This window comes from Poecilia formosa, unplaced genomic scaffold, assembly GCF_000485575.1.
Source record: "Poecilia formosa unplaced genomic scaffold, Poecilia_formosa-5.1.2 Scaffold133, whole genome shotgun sequence".
In the NCBI taxonomy this organism is placed as follows: domain Eukaryota; kingdom Metazoa; phylum Chordata; class Actinopteri; order Cyprinodontiformes; family Poeciliidae; genus Poecilia; species Poecilia formosa.
The window spans coordinates 867,104-884,635 of NW_006800072.1; the positions used below are offsets into that span (position 1 = coordinate 867,104).

At 35.0% G+C, this 17,532-nt stretch overlaps 1 protein-coding gene and 1 long non-coding RNA gene across 5 annotated transcripts in view; both read right to left on the minus strand.

The window, feature by feature from the left end:
• Positions 1–2,561, minus strand: part of LOC107837311 (uncharacterized) — a 74,963-nt gene extending 72,402 nt beyond the window's left edge. The window contains exon 1 of the long non-coding RNA XR_001663323.1: positions 2,467–2,561. This is a non-coding gene — a long non-coding RNA (uncharacterized LOC107837311). The remainder of the gene's footprint in view (positions 1–2,466) is intronic.
• A 6,080-nt stretch (positions 2,562–8,641) lies between these two features.
• gabrg2 (gamma-aminobutyric acid type A receptor subunit gamma2) overlaps positions 8,642–17,532 on the minus strand; it is a 41,768-nt gene continuing 32,877 nt past the window's right edge. The window contains exons 8-10 of one of the 4 annotated variants that reach the window (XM_007562042.2): positions 16,676–16,881; positions 15,468–15,491; positions 8,642–12,216 (exon numbers count right to left, since the gene is read on the minus strand). In XM_007562042.2, coding sequence (XP_007562104.1) covers positions 11,938–12,216; positions 15,468–15,491; positions 16,676–16,881 — 509 coding nt within the window. In that variant the 3' untranslated portion in view covers positions 8,642–11,937. Of the gene's footprint in view, positions 12,220–15,467; positions 15,492–16,675; positions 16,882–17,532 lie in introns of all 4 variants that reach the window. The other 3 variants (XM_007562041.2, XM_007562044.2, XM_007562043.2) reach the window with 3 other exon arrangements.

Sequence of the window (17,532 nt, forward strand, 5' to 3'; positions counted from 1 at the left end):
TTTGTTTGTAGGTTTTCAACCTGGTTTGTGACTACTCTGACTACTTATGCGAAGTCATGGTGGTCTTACACTGTCAATTGAAATAATCTAAAGACAAAAAGAAAAGATAAATAACTTTATTTATTTAAAAAAGTTATTTATCAGATGTCGCTGAGATGAGTGGTTCCTGCATTTCTTTGAGGGAAGTAAGCTTTTTCAAGTTTGGGCAGAAGCTGAGGTGGTTTAAAGAGAGCAAAAAACTTGACAGTATAATCTGATTTGTCTTGGTTATTAAAGCAGTAGAAACAGTTATTCTACTAGACGTAAACCTCATCAGTATAGGTTAATTATTCTGCATGCCAAAAATCCTAAGTATGAACACACACACTACAGTGGAATGAAATTTCAGCATCAAACCCGTGATCTAAGAACAGCTTCCAAATACACACTACAGAACTTATGGTTAAAGTTATACGTTGATCCCAATTGTTCCTTTAGAATAGCAGTTGCATTGCAACAGCTCATGACAAAGGGTGAAGATCAGTTTGCAATTCAGCAAACTTAAGCAAATTGCCTCGACATCAAAGCATGCTAAAGAAAATGCAAAATACCACGCATCTGTAATAACACCTTGATAACATAATATTTTTACTTAAGGTTATCACATCGTCATAATTTCCTATGGGCCAATGCTTAATCTTATTAGAAAATGTGGAATAAATTAAGAAAAGGATCACAAAACACAAGCAATAAAAACAAGTATTGCCAACTTCCAGGTGTATGAGGTTTTGGATGAGTTGAAACAGTTAAGCAGATGAGCAAGTGTGCTCAATCAACCCTTCAGTGCATTTTGGTATTCATAATTTTCACTCTCTCATAATATGGGCTGTATTATTCATTTTGCTTGTTTCAGGCAACACAAATATGAGCTCTAGATTAAAGCTTATTCATTGTGCATGACAAAACACGCTGTAACAGCTGGCTCGTTCAATTTTCATCAAACTTTTCTGCATTCAGCTGCCTCCTATTTACTTTATTCCCATGCCTACTAAAGCTATATTTTACCATAACTCAGATGTGTTTTGCTAAGAAGGTAAAGAACTTTAGTAGTAGTTTATGATTAAAAAAAAAATAGTATGTTTTTTTTTCGGCATATTTTGGCTTTTTCTGTTTACACGGCATTTCACATCAAAGCAAAAAGCAAATAGGCAAATTCCTGCACTAATGTTATTCAATTAAACACAGTTATGCTTGACATAATATTTTCAAAGCAGGGTAAGGCTTGTTAATATCTGCCATTTTCATAATTCAGGTATCAGGTGCAAAAGCTGCCTGTGAGGTACAGAAAAAAAAATTGCTTAAACAATAATGCATCACCTTTAACGCCTTTGTTTTTTTCCCACATGGGTCGTTTGTATCAAAGTGAAACTTATGCTGTTTGATAATGTGGGTGCCGAGGGTACAGTGGAACAAAAATATCAGGAAGCAAATCGAACCAAATCTGATTAAACTCACATTAGCATCTAGAGAAATCTCATCAATCAGAGCTGCCTTCCTGAGCCAACTTCAAAGACCACCTAGCACCAAAGGACTGTGTGGGTTTTTTAAGGTGGCGTAAAAAATTAAATATAAAAATCCTTCTTAAACTAATGACCTTTCCTTACTACCTACAATTTAGCCTTTGATTTGACAGCTATTTGAATTAAATGACTGTTCTTATCCCAACATTAGCTTTGACATATTATTCCTCCTAGTTTCAATATAATGCCGGTAAAATGAAAGGGGAATTAAAAATATATGTTGACCTTGGTAGTGTTGCAGTATAAGTAGTAGGAGAAGAAGACAAAGTTAAAATTTTGTACAAAACAAAATTGTAACTTGTCAAAAAAAATAATTTGACTTAATTGACCTTCTTGATTCATTGCTATAGAATACAAGAATTAATCAAGAGATTAGATTAGAATGTAGTACACTAGACGAGGCTCTGGAAAAGTCATTTTACAGATTATTGTACTACCAGTTTACAGGAGATGCAACTTGGTATTTACATTGCATTAATACTTTTCTCTCAATCTTCTGAATAGATACTTTGTTTAAGCCACTAAGAATTTAGTTTAGATAAATGTAAGTCAAATACACTTGGAAAACAAAACACTTGAGCTAATTTTAAACAAGACCCTGATGCAGAATTTAAGTTTAAACAACACTTTAAGTATGGGGGGAAAAATGCAAATACAATTAATTTGCATCACATTTGAAAAAAAAAAAAGATTTTCATAGTGCTGTCCTTTCAGTTATGGTGATTTGAACCACAATTTCACGCCATATCAATCGTCAATGTTTCAGCTAAAACATTCAACCACTAAATAAACCATTTCAGGCCTGAATCAATACTTGGCGCATTGGAGCTAAAAACAAACAGCTTGTTTCCTTGCAGAGCAAATAAAATAAACAAACACACATTCATTGGTTTGGTTTTGTACTCACAAGTCCTTCAGAGTTCGAGATTGGAACTGGAAAGGTAGATGTGGAAATTCCTTTAAAATGGCGCTGAGCAAGGTAAGTAGGGAGGTGACGTCAACTTGAACGTCGAGATCCTTCATGACAGCAACCTCACAAATAGGAATCCAAACAGTCGAATGGGGAACTTCTGTTGGTCCAGCAGCCCCAAAGGGAAGTTGATGGCCCACTGTACACATTAACAGGTCTTAGTATGACTCACACTTTCCTCATATTGACCCATTAAGCAATTTAACAAGATTCTCTAATGTAAGCATTTCAACATACAAAATAAGCTGCTACGTCACTGTAATGGCTGCTACATCGCGCTAGCTGCTAGCTAAAAACTAGCTTTACATAACATGGTTTTTTTCTACACAGACACAGGCATTTACCTTTCATATGCTTCCTAAAGTCCTTTACAGACAGTAAATCTCCATTAACGGTTGTAATGAATAGCTTTACTTTGTTTTCGCCACATATCTGCTGCGCTGTTCGCGCTGCAGCTCGAACGCCTACGTTTCACTTAGGGTACCATTAATCCCGCCCACTCCCATCTGATTGGGCAAAATAAAACGCTTCTTCCAATGTCAAACAAAACTGAACGAGACTGACACTTTGTACAAATCAAAAGTAGGTTTTGAACCTGCCACCGCTGCACCGTGCACACCTTCAACAAACCTATGTGACATTCAGGGAACATAGTAAAAACGACAAAGTCCTCTTCTAGTCTGCTTAAAATAGGTTTTCTTGAACAACAAATATGAACTATTTTTAAATCTGATACATTTTTAAATGGTAAGGAATTTTAAAAAATCGTAAAGAGCAGATTAGTAATATATTTTTTATAAATTTTGACCTTTTTACTCATCAAAACCAAAACAAGATTCTCAAAATTTACAGAATGTATGTATCTTAACAAAACAATTTTTAACAGTTGATGAAAGCCTTATGAAAAAATATTAATGTCAAAATACATCAAAGCTTTCTATGATGCTCCCCAAAGCAGAAAGTATGTAATCCGCACATTAATTTATTTGCATGAAGGTAAGTAAAAAACCTGTAGACATGCACAACTCCACAGACTATTTCCACTTTTGTTCCACTTTGTTGTTGGTGGGCATACATACTATGTTTTGGACACTTCTCTATATTGGGATCCATGTATTTCACAGGTAGTAAAAGTAGCAACTATATGAAGCTAAAAAGTTTTTTTTTTTTAGATGTCTGTACTTAAAACAGAAATGTTAACTGATACTTAACATTAAGTATCAGTTAACATGATACTTAATGTTAACTGATACTATAGATGGCTGTACAGCAAGGAGTCTTTATTCATTGTATAAAAAGTTTGCTAAGTTGTACAAAGGGCTCTTTTCATTAAAAAAATCATTCCCAATCAAAAGCTGTCCTAAACAAATGTTACTAAAGGGTCTTGTTTTTTAAGAAGAGAAAATTATTTAATCAAACATTTGCTTGAAAAATGTTTAATCTAGGAATTTTTAAAGACACATTGATTGAAAAGGTTTTCTACAAAAAGTTCTTGGACCATCAGCTGATGAAAAGCTTTCATTTATTTTGCTTAATTTAATCTCTAATCAAGTTTTAAAAAGAGTTAAAAAAAATGCTTTCAGTTTAGAAATTATAGATTATTCTAATTATTAAGAAAAAAAACTGGTAGGATTCACCTTTCCTTCATTAATTTTGACATTATGTACATGTAAACTGCATAAAAATTACACCTTTTTAATTTTTACTTTGAAAATAAAGAACTAATGTGTGTGGTATGCATATGTAATCGGTTTTTAATATGCCAAAATTCTGCATAACTTTGGTTGTCAACTTTTTTATAATGACAAAATTTGTGTTTATATGAATTAGGTGAAATTAATGGTCTTCTTCATGAATTTAACCTTCTAATGATCTTCTTGAACAGTCTGTCAGTTTAGTCCAACAACCATTTCGTGGTATGTTGTGTGCCTTCAGATGATGGTTGAATAGTGCTTCAGGACGCATTCAAACATGCCACCTAAAATTTTCTGTGATAATTTTTTTTACCTTAAACACCTTAAAATTGATTAAATTTAGTGGTTTTAAAGAGACAAATGTGGAAGAGTTGAAGACATATCACGTTATCTTTTGCAAGACACTGCACTGTTGCTGTGCGTCTCAAAAGAAAGCAAAAAATGTGCATACTTAAATTAGTGTGACAGCGACCTAAAGGTACTGTAGGAATATTAGAGAAAGAATTATGGATTTGTTTTAGTACAAATAATATCAGATCACAGGACAGTTTATCAATATTTTATATCCCAAAAACCATTTTTTATGAAGTACAAAGTAGCATCTTTAAAAGGAATGTCTGCAGACTTCTTGGGTCTTTTTTCTTGAAAATCCACATCAGCCATGCTGTATCACTATAATCAGAGTAACCCAAAGCAACAGAATGTTCCAGTTTTACATATTTAGTCACAGGAAAGAAGCCACTAAGAGGGAGAGATTAGAGATAGACATCTCTTCACCTCCAGCCTTCTCTCCCTACAGGACCTTATACAAACAAAGAATAGAGTAAATGCACATGGATCTCGATGTGATGAAGGTTACTTAGGAAGAGGCCATTATTCACATTGTGGGGAAATTATTGGCTTTTGGTTTTCACTGTATAGAACTGCAAAGTGAATATACAGCTTCAGGAGATGTATGCACTCCTTACAATCCTGTTACTGCTCTGAAAAATGTTATAGTTTTTCAGTTTTTTAAAGCTTCTTATTGCAGTTGGTTCTGATGTGTTTATGTGTTTCTTTTATCAATACACTTTGCATTGGATTACTCTTTATGTGAGTAATCCACTATAAGCACTTTTGGCGTTACAGGGTAAAATGAAAGACGTCTTTGATTTGCAGAGTAAAATGAAACAAATAGCTTGACTGGATTCCTTAGAGTTGTTTACAATGGAGAACACATGAAGGTTGGTCAATATGACCCTGACCCACAGCAAAGCTACCTTCATATACCTCAGTTTGATAATGACTGCTTTGGGGTGAATTGTTCATCTGTCTCTCCAAATAGCAACATCTTACTGAAGAGAGAAACTTCAGTAAGAAATGTAAGCATGCTGTACGGAGACATAAATAGATTATATAGTGAAGACCTTTTGATCTCGTTGTAAGGAACAATATTGTATCTATTAAATGTGCAATACTGTGTGCCAAAGGAAAGAAGCAGCAGGATTTAATACCTAGGAGAAATTTTAAATAAAACTGAATCAAAGTCCACAAAAAGTCCACTGTTTTTCTCGGAAGCAATAAATACTGCTTTAGAGGGAAATGCCATTTTTTTAGGACAGTCTGCTGGTTTTGCTGTTTGCAACAACACTAAATCTAATGTGTATTTTTTTTTTAATAAAACCTTTTGCAGTTAGTCCACATGCACTACATTATTATCTTTTAATGTAAATTTCATGGTCAATTGGTCAGATTTCTTTGTTTAGAACTTTATTTAAAAAATGTTGTGGTTATTAATTTTTCTTTTAACATTTTACACAAAGTATAGTTGTACGTCACAGCTGTGTTGGCAGTTAAACTGGAAACTGTAGTAAACTATGCTACAGTCAAGTCGGCACATCTTTCCTTACGTAACACACACTTCTGAAAACAAAGTTATGCATTTTATTAGCACAACCTACTTATGTACAACTATCCTCATAGGAAACNTAAACTTTTGAGTTTTATGTCAAATCCACATGAATTAAATGACAGAAACTAATTCTCTCACTGCATCTTTGATTAATTTTGTCCAGCTGCAGACTGTTAGACTGTCCAATCAGAGTCAGGTATTGTGTAGTTGGTGCTTTTAATCAGTTTTCAGCTAACTAAATTCAAGTCTATGGAATACAAAATGTCACTAAAATCACTCTGTCCTTCTAAAATCTTTCAGAAAATCGTAAAAACGCACCAAATTGTAGCGAATTGTATCGCTCAACAAATATCGTGATACATATCGTATCGTGACCAGAATATCGTATATCGTATCGTGAAATTATTGTATCACTACACCCCTATTGTGCCTTCAGATGATGGTTGAATAGTGCTTCAGGACACATTCAAACATGCCACCTAAAATTTTCTGTGATCATTTTTTTTACCTTAAACACCTTAAAATTGATTAAATTTAGTGGTTTTAAAGAGACAAATGTGGAAGAGTTGAAGACATATTACGTTATCTTTTGCAAGACACTGCACTGTTGCTGTGCGTCTCAAAAGAAAGCAAAAAATGTGCATACTTAAATTAGTGTGACAGCGACCTAAAGGTACTGTAGGAGTGTTAGAATTATGGATTTATTTGTTTTAGTACAAATAATATCAGATCACAGGACAGTTTATCAATATTTTATATCCCAAAAACCATTTTTTATGAAGTACAAAGTAGCATCTTTAAAAGGAATGTCTGCAGACTTCTTGGGTCTTTTTTCTTGAAAATCAACATCAGCCATGCTGTATCACTATAATCAGAGTAACCCAAAGCAACAGAATGTTCCAGTTTTACATATTTAGTCACAGGAAAGAAGCCACTAAGAGGGAGAGATTAGAGATAGACATCTATTCACCTCCAGCCTTCTCTCCCTACAGGACCTTATGCAAACAAGGAATACAGTAAATGCACATGGATCTCGATGTGATGAAGGTTACTTAGGAAGGGCCCATTATTCACATTGTGGGGAAATTATTGGCTTTTGGTTTTCACTGTATAGAACTGCAAAGTGAATATACAGCTTCAGGAGATGTATGCACTCCTTACAATCCTGTTACTGCTCTGAAAAATGTTATAGTTTTTCAGTTTTTTAAAGCTTCTTATTGCAGTTGGTTCTGATGTGTTTATGTGTTTCTTTTATCAATGCACTTTGCATTGCATTACTCTTTGTGTGAGTAATCCACTATAAGCACTTTTGGCGTTACAGGGTAAAATGAAAGACGTCTTTGATTTACAGAGTAAAATGAAACGAATAGCTTGACTGGATTCCTTAGAGTTGTTTACAATGGAGAACACATGAAGGTTGGTCAATATGACCCTGACCCACAGCAAAGCTACCTTCATATACCTCAGTTTGATAATGACTGCTTTGGGGTGAATTGTTCATCTGTCTCTCCAAATAGCAACATCTTACTGAAGAGAGAAACTTCAGTAAGAAATGTAAGCATGCTGTACGGAGACATAAATAGATTATATAGTGAAGACCTTTTGATCTCGTTGTAAGGAACAATATTGTATCTATTAAATGTGCCAAAGGAAAGAAGCAGCAGGATTTAATACCTAGGAGAAATTTTAAATAAAACTGAATCAAAGTCCACAAAAAGTCCACTGTTTTTCTCGGAAGCAATAAATACTGCTTTAGAGGGAAATGCCATTTTTTTAGGACAGTCTGCTGGTTTTGCTGTTTGCAACAACACTAAATCTAATGTGTATTTTTTTTTTAATAAAACCTTTTGCAGTTAGTCCACATGCACTACATTATTATCTTTTAATGTAAATTTCATGGTCAATTGGTCAGATTTCTTTGTTTAGAACTTTATTTAAAAAATGTTGTGGTTATTAATTTTTATTTTAACATTTTACACAAAGTATAGTTGTACGTCACAGCTGTGTTGGCAGTTAAACTGGAAACTGTAGTAAACTATGCTACAGTCAAGTCGGCACATCTTTCCTTACGTAACACACACTTCTGAAAACAAAGTTATGCATTTTATTAGCACAACCTACTTATGTACAACTATCCTCATAGGAAACTTGTTTATTCTTATTTAATTGCTTACCAGAAATACCTGCCTAAGATTGTGTTGTTTAAATTCATTCTGCTGTAGGACAATGTGGCCAAATAAACAATGATGGCCAGTAAGAACTATCTTCAGTGCAGGGAATAGCAAGAAATCCTGGAAGTGGAAGTTTCATATTGAGCCCGGAAGTGAACATAATCAAGTCTGTCTCAGATAACATGGAAAGAAAGAAGGATTTGAGTAAGCTGACACTCACTGAAGATCTGTAATTAGGTTTTCAAAACATTTAGGACAACCAATGAGCTGAATGTCCTCCAAACCTCTGTCCTAGAAAATTAATTGGATCGATAGATCGATAGGTAGATAACGAGTAAATAAGACCAACTACACGCAGACAAATGCAACCATTTTATTATAAAATTTTACAACTATGTGCTGTTTTCTCATGAAAATTAATATTTCTAGAACATTTGTAATATATTATCTAGACCCTGTCAGATTTGATCAGTGCCCCTTCAACACAATAATCAGATATAAACACAAAGCAACTAATATTGTATGGATGAATCTCATTGGATGCATTTTTATGTTGGGTATCTTTTACAAAGCCCTGCATGTCCAGTGCTTTTTGTTTTCTTTTCTGAAGTTTTATAACATTGATAACACAAAATATCTACATGTGCTGCTCACATACTTTATGTTTTTCCCATTGGTCCCAAAATAAATAACACATGTTAAAACACTTGGAGTGAATGATGATGTCTGTGGTGACAAAGTATTTATAAAAAGATGAAAGAAGTCCAGTCTTTCCAAACCTTTTTGACTGATAATTTATTCAACGAGCATGCTTAGGAGTGTAAACCTGCCTCATTACTTTGTGCACACCTTTAGACCTCTGCATTCACAGGATACCAAACAGAAGTATAATAAACATACTAGTAACAGGCTTCAACCTTTACCCTAATACTGAAAACCCAAAACATTCATCATCAGGAAGAAGCATCTTCCAATCTAACCTCTCACACTAATTAGATTTTAGAAATTTTGGTTTCATTTTACCTGTTGCTTTATCTTCTTAGCATTTTGGATTTTGCATTGTACCACAAATGACTTGAGGAACTATACTAGAAGTGTTAGTGAACTTCAAAAAACAGTCAGTTCCGGTCAGTTCATAAAGAAGTCAGATATTTCAAAAACAACACTAAAGTTATTTATTCAGTAGACTTATATGTCAGTTTTGGCACTGCAATTACTGATTATTATTATCCATGATGCTATAACATGTCCCTAACGATGCATGTGTAGACACTGACAACAGGTTCAAACTGCTAAGTGGAACACAGTGGAATGATCATTTTAGACATATGGGGGAATATAATGTAATCTAGATATACACGCAATTGCATTGACTTCTTACGGAAAAAGTCAACACCACAGCAAACAACTGAATGAATGTTGTTGGAAAATGTGAAAAAAAAAATTTTAGAAGAAAAGCAAATGTTCTTCTTCTTTTGGCTTTGGAACGCTTGCATTTTTTTTGTCATCTAAATAAAATCTACAATGCAGAAGCAGCACGAAATATAATTTTGCAAGTCACTCAACAAAGAACATTTTGACAGGCCTTTTTGAGAGTAGTGTACATTGATCACAACATAGAAAACACAAGATAAATAGGCTCAAGTTCTATTGACACATTGAACGATAATGTATCTTTGATATAGATGACAGCATTCTGTTTCTTTTAAGGGGTCATATGAGCATAAAATGCAATTTAATAAATTCAAAATAATACCATCAACAATTATATAAATAAATAAATAGCCCCATTGCACAATCCTGCCTGCCCTTCCCCCATCAAGTATGTTGCATGGTCAGTCCAGCATAAACAATAAATATAGTTTAGTGTTGATTGATAGTGTAGCAATGTTACAATTACAAAATATATACCCTTTTAGAAAATGCCAAAGGCTTGACAAGTGTTTTTTCCATTTATAATTTATGTACATAGACCATGTTATTTACACCCATTCTGTGTGTTTTTACAATTGCATACTGGGGTCTAACAAAACTGAACAGTATCGGGTTCTTGTTCAAGTGCGTTGCATGTTGTCATCCAGAGCACTTGCTGTCGTCACGCATTTAATCCAACCTTAACAGAAATAAAGACCAGGAAATAAAGGCCTTTATTAACACCCCAAAAATATTTTTTTATGACTATATGAAGGGACTTACATTCTCAACGTGATTATTAGCAGAGACAAGAGACGCCGGATAACATTTTTTACACATCTGGTTTCAGATAAAGCAGTCTTGGGATAATTATGAGTTTCTTTTTAAAGATAATAAATGGATCTGCAGACATTTTTAAATACCTTAAAGCTGCCTGGACTCACAGTTGCACTGACATGTAGATAAGTTTTGAGTCCTTAATTTCAAAGCAAAAACGAACCTCTGGTTGTGCAGCTATCTTTCTGATAACGCAAAGGGCAAAATAATTATTAGCTTTTTCAGCCCAGTTTCTCCTGAATAGCCTAAGAATAGAAGCAGATTATGGTTATGTTAATGAGTGCTTTTGAGGGCAAATAAATGTGGACATGAAGGGTCAAAGTTATTGATGCTGCAGGCTAATTCTTGAAGGGGAAAACAATTAATTGAGATATTTTTGCTTAAATACTCTGCTGATCTTCCCACTTATGAGCAACAATAATACCTTAACATAAAAACATCTTAAGAACCTTTTGTAAGATTTAGTTCTATATTTTATAAAAAAGAAATGTTTATTAAATGAGTCGAAATTGTTTTTTTGATTCTTTTGTCACCATAGCCAACAGTAGAAGACCGTAAAGATATGCTGGGTTTTTTTGGCCTGAAAGGTGCATGCAATAGAGGCAAACCACTATGTAATAATAAAATATATACAACGTCTGTACAGCTGAGCATTGTCCATATAAAGCATTATTGTACTCTGACCGCACATGAAACATTTACTGAAGTTGTTCATTGTTAAACATAGCTCTTTTAAAGTGCCTCAGATTTTATATTTCTGTTAATAAAAAATAAAACGTAAAAACAAAATGTAAAGGAAGTGAACGTGATCATTTCAGCATAAAAGAACTGATAGTCATAGTCAATACATAATTAGCTACAGGAATATTTTTACGTTTACTTGAAAATGTAATTTTTTCTGCAATGTTGTTTTTTTACATCCAGTATCTTATAACTTATTTGCGACTGTTTCACTTGATTAAAATTCAATGATATATTTTCACTAGTATTTCATTCATTCAGTAAAACGCTGATTCTTTGTTTCTCCTTGTATTTCATGAACATCTGATGGCAAACAGACTTGATGTCAAATTAATTCTAAATAACAATGTATTTTAAGACTATATTTCAGAAGAATTGTTTTCAGCTGAAGTAAAAAAAATAGATTGTTAATCCTTTACAGAATCGATAATTTTGCAACACAACTACAGTAAAACCATTTAACACCAATAAAATGCAGTGCTACAATATGTGCAATGTTTATTAGGGTTATCTGAAAAAACTAGCGGAAATTTAAAGGGACTTAAATAACAAAAATGTGAAATTTCGGGGTATTTCAGTGGGTCTCTTTCCTGTAAAATGTCACTTGCTTGCGCTGAGCATACAGAAAATGGTAATGGACTGGCTTGGAATGCTCCCATGCCTAAAGATATAGATAGGAGACCCAATAGACCAAATTGAAGAGAGCAAACGCAGTGGGAAAGAAGATGCGTGCGTACGAGTCTATCTTGGCAATGCGAATGTGCAGCCTTCCATGCCGCCAGGCTCCAGAGCGGCAGTCTTCGAAACAGCAGAAGAAACTGGTGCAGTCTTTCCCGTCGAGACACTCATAGCCATATTCCTCGTCTCGCTCCTGCATATGTGTGGCGTTGTTCATCTGGATGGCTGTCGCCGAGCGTGGACGAATGTCCACCGTTGGTGTCTGCTTTAAATAAGACAAACCAACAGTTAGCCACAAAGTCATGTCATGAAATCTCTCCTGAAGGCTAATATTTATAACTAGAACTTTATTTTTGGGTCAAAAATGGACAAATGTAATTTGCACCGTCAGCTTGCCAGGGGACCTTCTTCAATGCAAACAATGCAAGGACGCATAACTTACAAGTGGAATAGTCCACACCTGAGTGAACACTATTTCACTCAGGTGTGGAATCAGGTGTTTACAGATATATTACCTTGGACTACAGTTGCCACTAAAAATATCTTATATTAATTAACACTGTGTGCTTTTCAGTGACGTTGTAAGATATGCATATGTTGTTTGCCTCCGGGATTTCTGGATTCAGAACGTTTTTCTCTCTCGCTGCAGGTGTAGAATCAGTCTGAGTGTTTTCTATTATTCTCTCTATCCTCTCCTCTCTTAAATTTTTACTTCATTCCTTTTCATGAGGACATGGAAAAGCAAGAAGTTGTGTGTTTTCCCTTCTGTCTCTCTGTCCAATGCATTAGAAACAAACTCAAAGCTATTTCTAATGGTAGTTTTTAGGGGTGCACCCATTTATTAGCATCAATTTCCTTAATTTGGCAAATGTTCCAACTTGTGAAAGTAAATTTGCTCGGCTTCTTCTTGATTGATACTCAACCAATTCTGCTTGCTACACTGCCAAACAATACATGTAAAGAAAAAATAACATCTAGAACAGCAGTAAACACCTGGAGTAGTTTGTGAATATTTCAGGTGACCCATCACAGGTTGTGACTAAACCTGTGATGCAAACCCACCTTTGGGTAGAATGAAGCTGAGAGGCCGTGGTGACTGTTGTTTTTCTGATAGAATACATTTTTTATAGAATTTCTGACTGATCATTATATCCAATAAACCACTTTTGTTCTGTTGTAATCACAATGACAAATGTAACTGAAGTCATGAACCAAAAAGTGTTTGTTGTCTCATGAGCTGACCTGTTTAAGTTAACATTGGCTGTAAGAATTGCTGTCCAGAACCTTTACCACAAACTAGTATCAGGGGATTTGCTTGGGAGATCCAGTTTAACCAACCTGAATATATATGATGTGTGGTGTTATGGCAGCTGGCTTTCAACTATGTAAGTAAACCCAGAGCTACTGACTCTGAATATGTTCACTTTCATGTAAGACAGGAGGAGATTATATAGGAGCACCAATCACAATGAATAGGCAGGAAAAAGCTGATGGATGGGCAAGATAATGACAATATTGCAGCCAGTTTCATAAAACACGAATGCACTTTACATCTTTTCAGAAAATTTACCAGTTTTAGACATTGCAACTATCATCTGTCAGACATGAGAAAAAGTTCAAAAATATCTGTTTATAAGCAACAATTCATATCGTTTTAAAATATGCTTTGCTAAATGATCTACAAAGAAACAAAACAATTTACTCCAGCAGCTGAGATGCTGACATGTCAATCTCGAAGTTCATTTTTAGTTTTAGTTATTTCCCTGGTTCAACACACCTGGATCAAATGATGGTTTATAAGCAGAACCTTTCTCAAACTTTGACATACTAAAGAGATGGTTGGACCATTTGAATTAACTGCAGGAGCAGACTCATCTAAAACTGTCCGGACTCCGGCCTCAGAGGGCTGGACCTGGACACCTATGGCCTAAGTCCTCACCACCTGAGGTCTGAGCTTGCTAAAAGCAGTTGGATAAGTCTCACAATCCAGAATGTATAACAGTTGATGCATCCTACAAGGCTGCTCCAACAGTCTGCAGAAACTACAGATATTCTGATTTCTAATGTTGTGCAATGTTTGAATTCTCTTTAAAATATAGAAGTCGACAAGCCTTGAGAAAACATTTTTTGTGCTTAATGTAGATAATACAAACTATGTCTTATTAATTTGAATTTAAAAGCACTTGATACTCATTTCTTCATTTGCTTTGTAAATAATTACCCTGTGAATTATGATTACACAAACATGGCTGCATGGCTAGAAATGAAACAAAAGTAAAACCGGGCAATGCAGGTTTATATGAAACTATTAGCTGTAGGCATGCATCCTCAAAATCCTAATGTTGATTACTTGAAAATTCTCATTATGCCCAACATTAGATCACAAACCGGCTCTCCCTTTGAAAACTACACATAACCACAAACATAAGCAAAAAAGTAAGAAACACACAGAACCTGGGTTAGTTGAGGCATATTTTTCCATATTAAAGAACCATAAAATGTTAAGTTAATAAAAGGAGTAGCAGTGGCAGGTTATGACTGAGTTTTCAAAGGGGGTTGCTTAAGGAAAAAGTTGTGGAAGCTCAAGCAGGAGGAACAGTAACACTGTCCTGCTGCATGATCCGGTTAAGCTGGGGGAGGCTGATTTGGTGTTTGCAAAATGAAAAAAGTTAACAGAACCAGCATAGTGGTACCGGCAGCTTTAACTGGCTGAAAGTCAACAACCGTTTGAGATAAGAAAATTATGAACGACCTCAGAAGGAGGAGAATTTTGAATTTCTACCTTTAAGATAATAAGACAAATATTTGTTTTGATCCTGCAGCAAATTTAGACAAGCTTTTGTATTTTAAAATATCCCCATGTATTGTCACTTATGTAGAGACAAATGCAAGAGTAGAATTAGCATATTTTCACTAATTTTATGTCATTTCTTTTATAGCTTCCAAACACTTAGTTCTCTAAAATTACCTCCAAATCAAAGTGAAATTTGCACAGGGCATGGGTTGTCTGTTTCAGTCTGTTAAGGCTCTGCTGACTCTTTAGGAAGCGTCAGGTTAAGAAGCTCAATGAGCACACTGAAAGATTAACTGACAGAAAAAGGAAAAGAGAAAAGAGGAAGCTCTTGTTTCGGCTGCTTGTTCGCTGTGGTAACAACAACAAAGAGTGAAACAGGACAGAGGGAGCCAGAATGAGTCCTCACTGGGCTCTTGACTAAAAACATTTTTGACCACAGGATATGTGAGATGCTTATTAGAGTTTCATGAAAAAAATAAACTGCATAAGTATGTCTAGCTGGCTGCCTCCGGACTGTGCACTGCTTAGCGCCCCTTTCAATGTAATCTTCAGTACCCATTTAGTAATTGAGGAGGTGAACAGTTAGTTAAAATGCAGGTTTATAAGTGGTAATAGGAAGAGGCGTATCTGCTGTTGCGCAGAGAGAAAAGCAGTGAGGTGCTGGGGGCCCAAAGAGGCGAAATGCAGCAGACACATGCAGTCAGACACAGGCAATATACCTTGGAGGAAAAGAGCCGGAGGAGCTTTTGTCCAGACGGGAGAAACAAAGCAAAATAAAACAAAGGAATGTATATACACACAATTTTTGTAAACAGAGAGATATAAAACAGTAACCAGAAAAATAAGGGGATACACAAAGATATTGTATTAAGAAACAGAAGTAAGGTCCATTTTTGGTCTTGTGGAATAGCACATACACCGTATGAAGACACAAGCATTAGTGGGAGGATTGTTCCTGTGCATTTCACATTTTTCTTACATCGTCATCACCTCCGGAGAAAAAGAACCAACAGTAAGTCTGAAAAGATTTAGTGCATTTCATAAACAAAATTCATACTGTAGATGTACCAAAGTTGGCAGCGGTTTATAAAGCTTGACCTTCTAATACTGAGTTTAGCTTTTTTCAATTTCTCTATGTTTGAAAGTAGGATTAATAGTGTCCAACATATTCCTCCAGCCTTCTGGATCTGAGTTGTCATTAATTATATTAGGAACAGAACAGTCTATGTTTCAAAATAACCGCAGAACTCTGACTTACAGAGGCAATTATAAGTGAGTCAGTAAGACCTACACATTATGCATCATCCTCCCCTTTTCCTTCCCTATCTCTGAAGATGTTGGACAATTTACACAACTTTAAAATGCATTAAAAATGCATAGAATTGTTCTATTGTTCTTACATATCTCTCTCTCTCTCTCCCTCTCTCGCTCTCTCTCTCTCATCAGAAAATATCGGTAAACTTACACAAACATGCTGCCTTTATTTTTCCCAAGCCTCAAAATCGCTGCTTTGAATGATTAATTCTTTGAACAGTAACACTGCAGAGGAGACCAAGATTAACATGTGAAATATTTGGAAAGAGCTCACAACCGTTATTTGGACTTCCCATGATCTCTTGAAGGATTTAGAGCTCAGATGAGGCCAAATCTTACGTCATGTGACCCTGGTCTAAAAACAACTGTAACAGATGTGTGATGGATTATGAAAAGGTTAGAGCTTCATGTCTAACCTACTGAAAGCAGCTCTGGGTAAAACACATTCATTGGAAACTATGCAACATAAAGCTTCACAGTTTATTCAACTCTACTATATAAAGGATTGACAAACCAATAAAAAAGAGCAATGACCAACTCTAATGCAATATTAGGAAGCTCAAATGATGATTTAGAAACTTGCAGATTCTGTTAGCTTTTAGAAGGGGCTCACCGGGTTTTTCTTCTTCTTATCCTTTTTGGCGCTCGGCTTTCTGTTGCTGACAAAGTAGTGTAGTGTGCCATACTCTATGAGTGCAGCAAAGACGAAAATGAAGCAGACAGACACAAACAGGTCCATTGCAGTCACGTAAGACACTTTTGGAAGAGATTTCCTGGCAATGGTACTCAGTGTGGTCATAGTCAGCACAGTGGTGATGCCTGGCGAAGAAAGCAAGGAAAAATTGCATTTTTATAAATCTCCAAAACGCTATGAGTCCAATGTCTTTCATTATCTTTACATTCACTTTTATTACATTAGCAAAAACTCTCATGACAAGATCGTTTGTTATAGATTGGAAAACTTCAATCTTCCAAGAAAATTGTTATTTGAAAACAGCTTTTTGTATTTACTTGGTTCATTTATGTTGGGCTTTAAATTTAACTTGATGCTATAAAAATCAAGCATGTCAAAAAGCAACAGAGGATTTCTGTTAAGGGGCAAATATTTTTCCCCAACACTATCCATAAGGGTCACATTTATATGTATTTAAACTTTTGCGAACCTTTGCATTTAATCTTACATGAGGGTAGGAAAATATACATGTGACAGAAACTGTATGCGACAGTGACAATCAGGATATACCTAACCACAACTAGAAAGTAGTGAATAAATGGACATGTAATGTAACATTCATATTAACACATCTATATTTACTCTGTTTATCAGCTGAAGCAGCAAGTTTTCCTGTTTTTCAAGGAAATTGGCCTCATGTAAACATTTTAATTAAAATAAAGACAACAGTAATTAATGTTCTGTAATGTAATGTAATGTTATGAAAAAACAAAAGCTGCACCAATTCAGACAAGAAA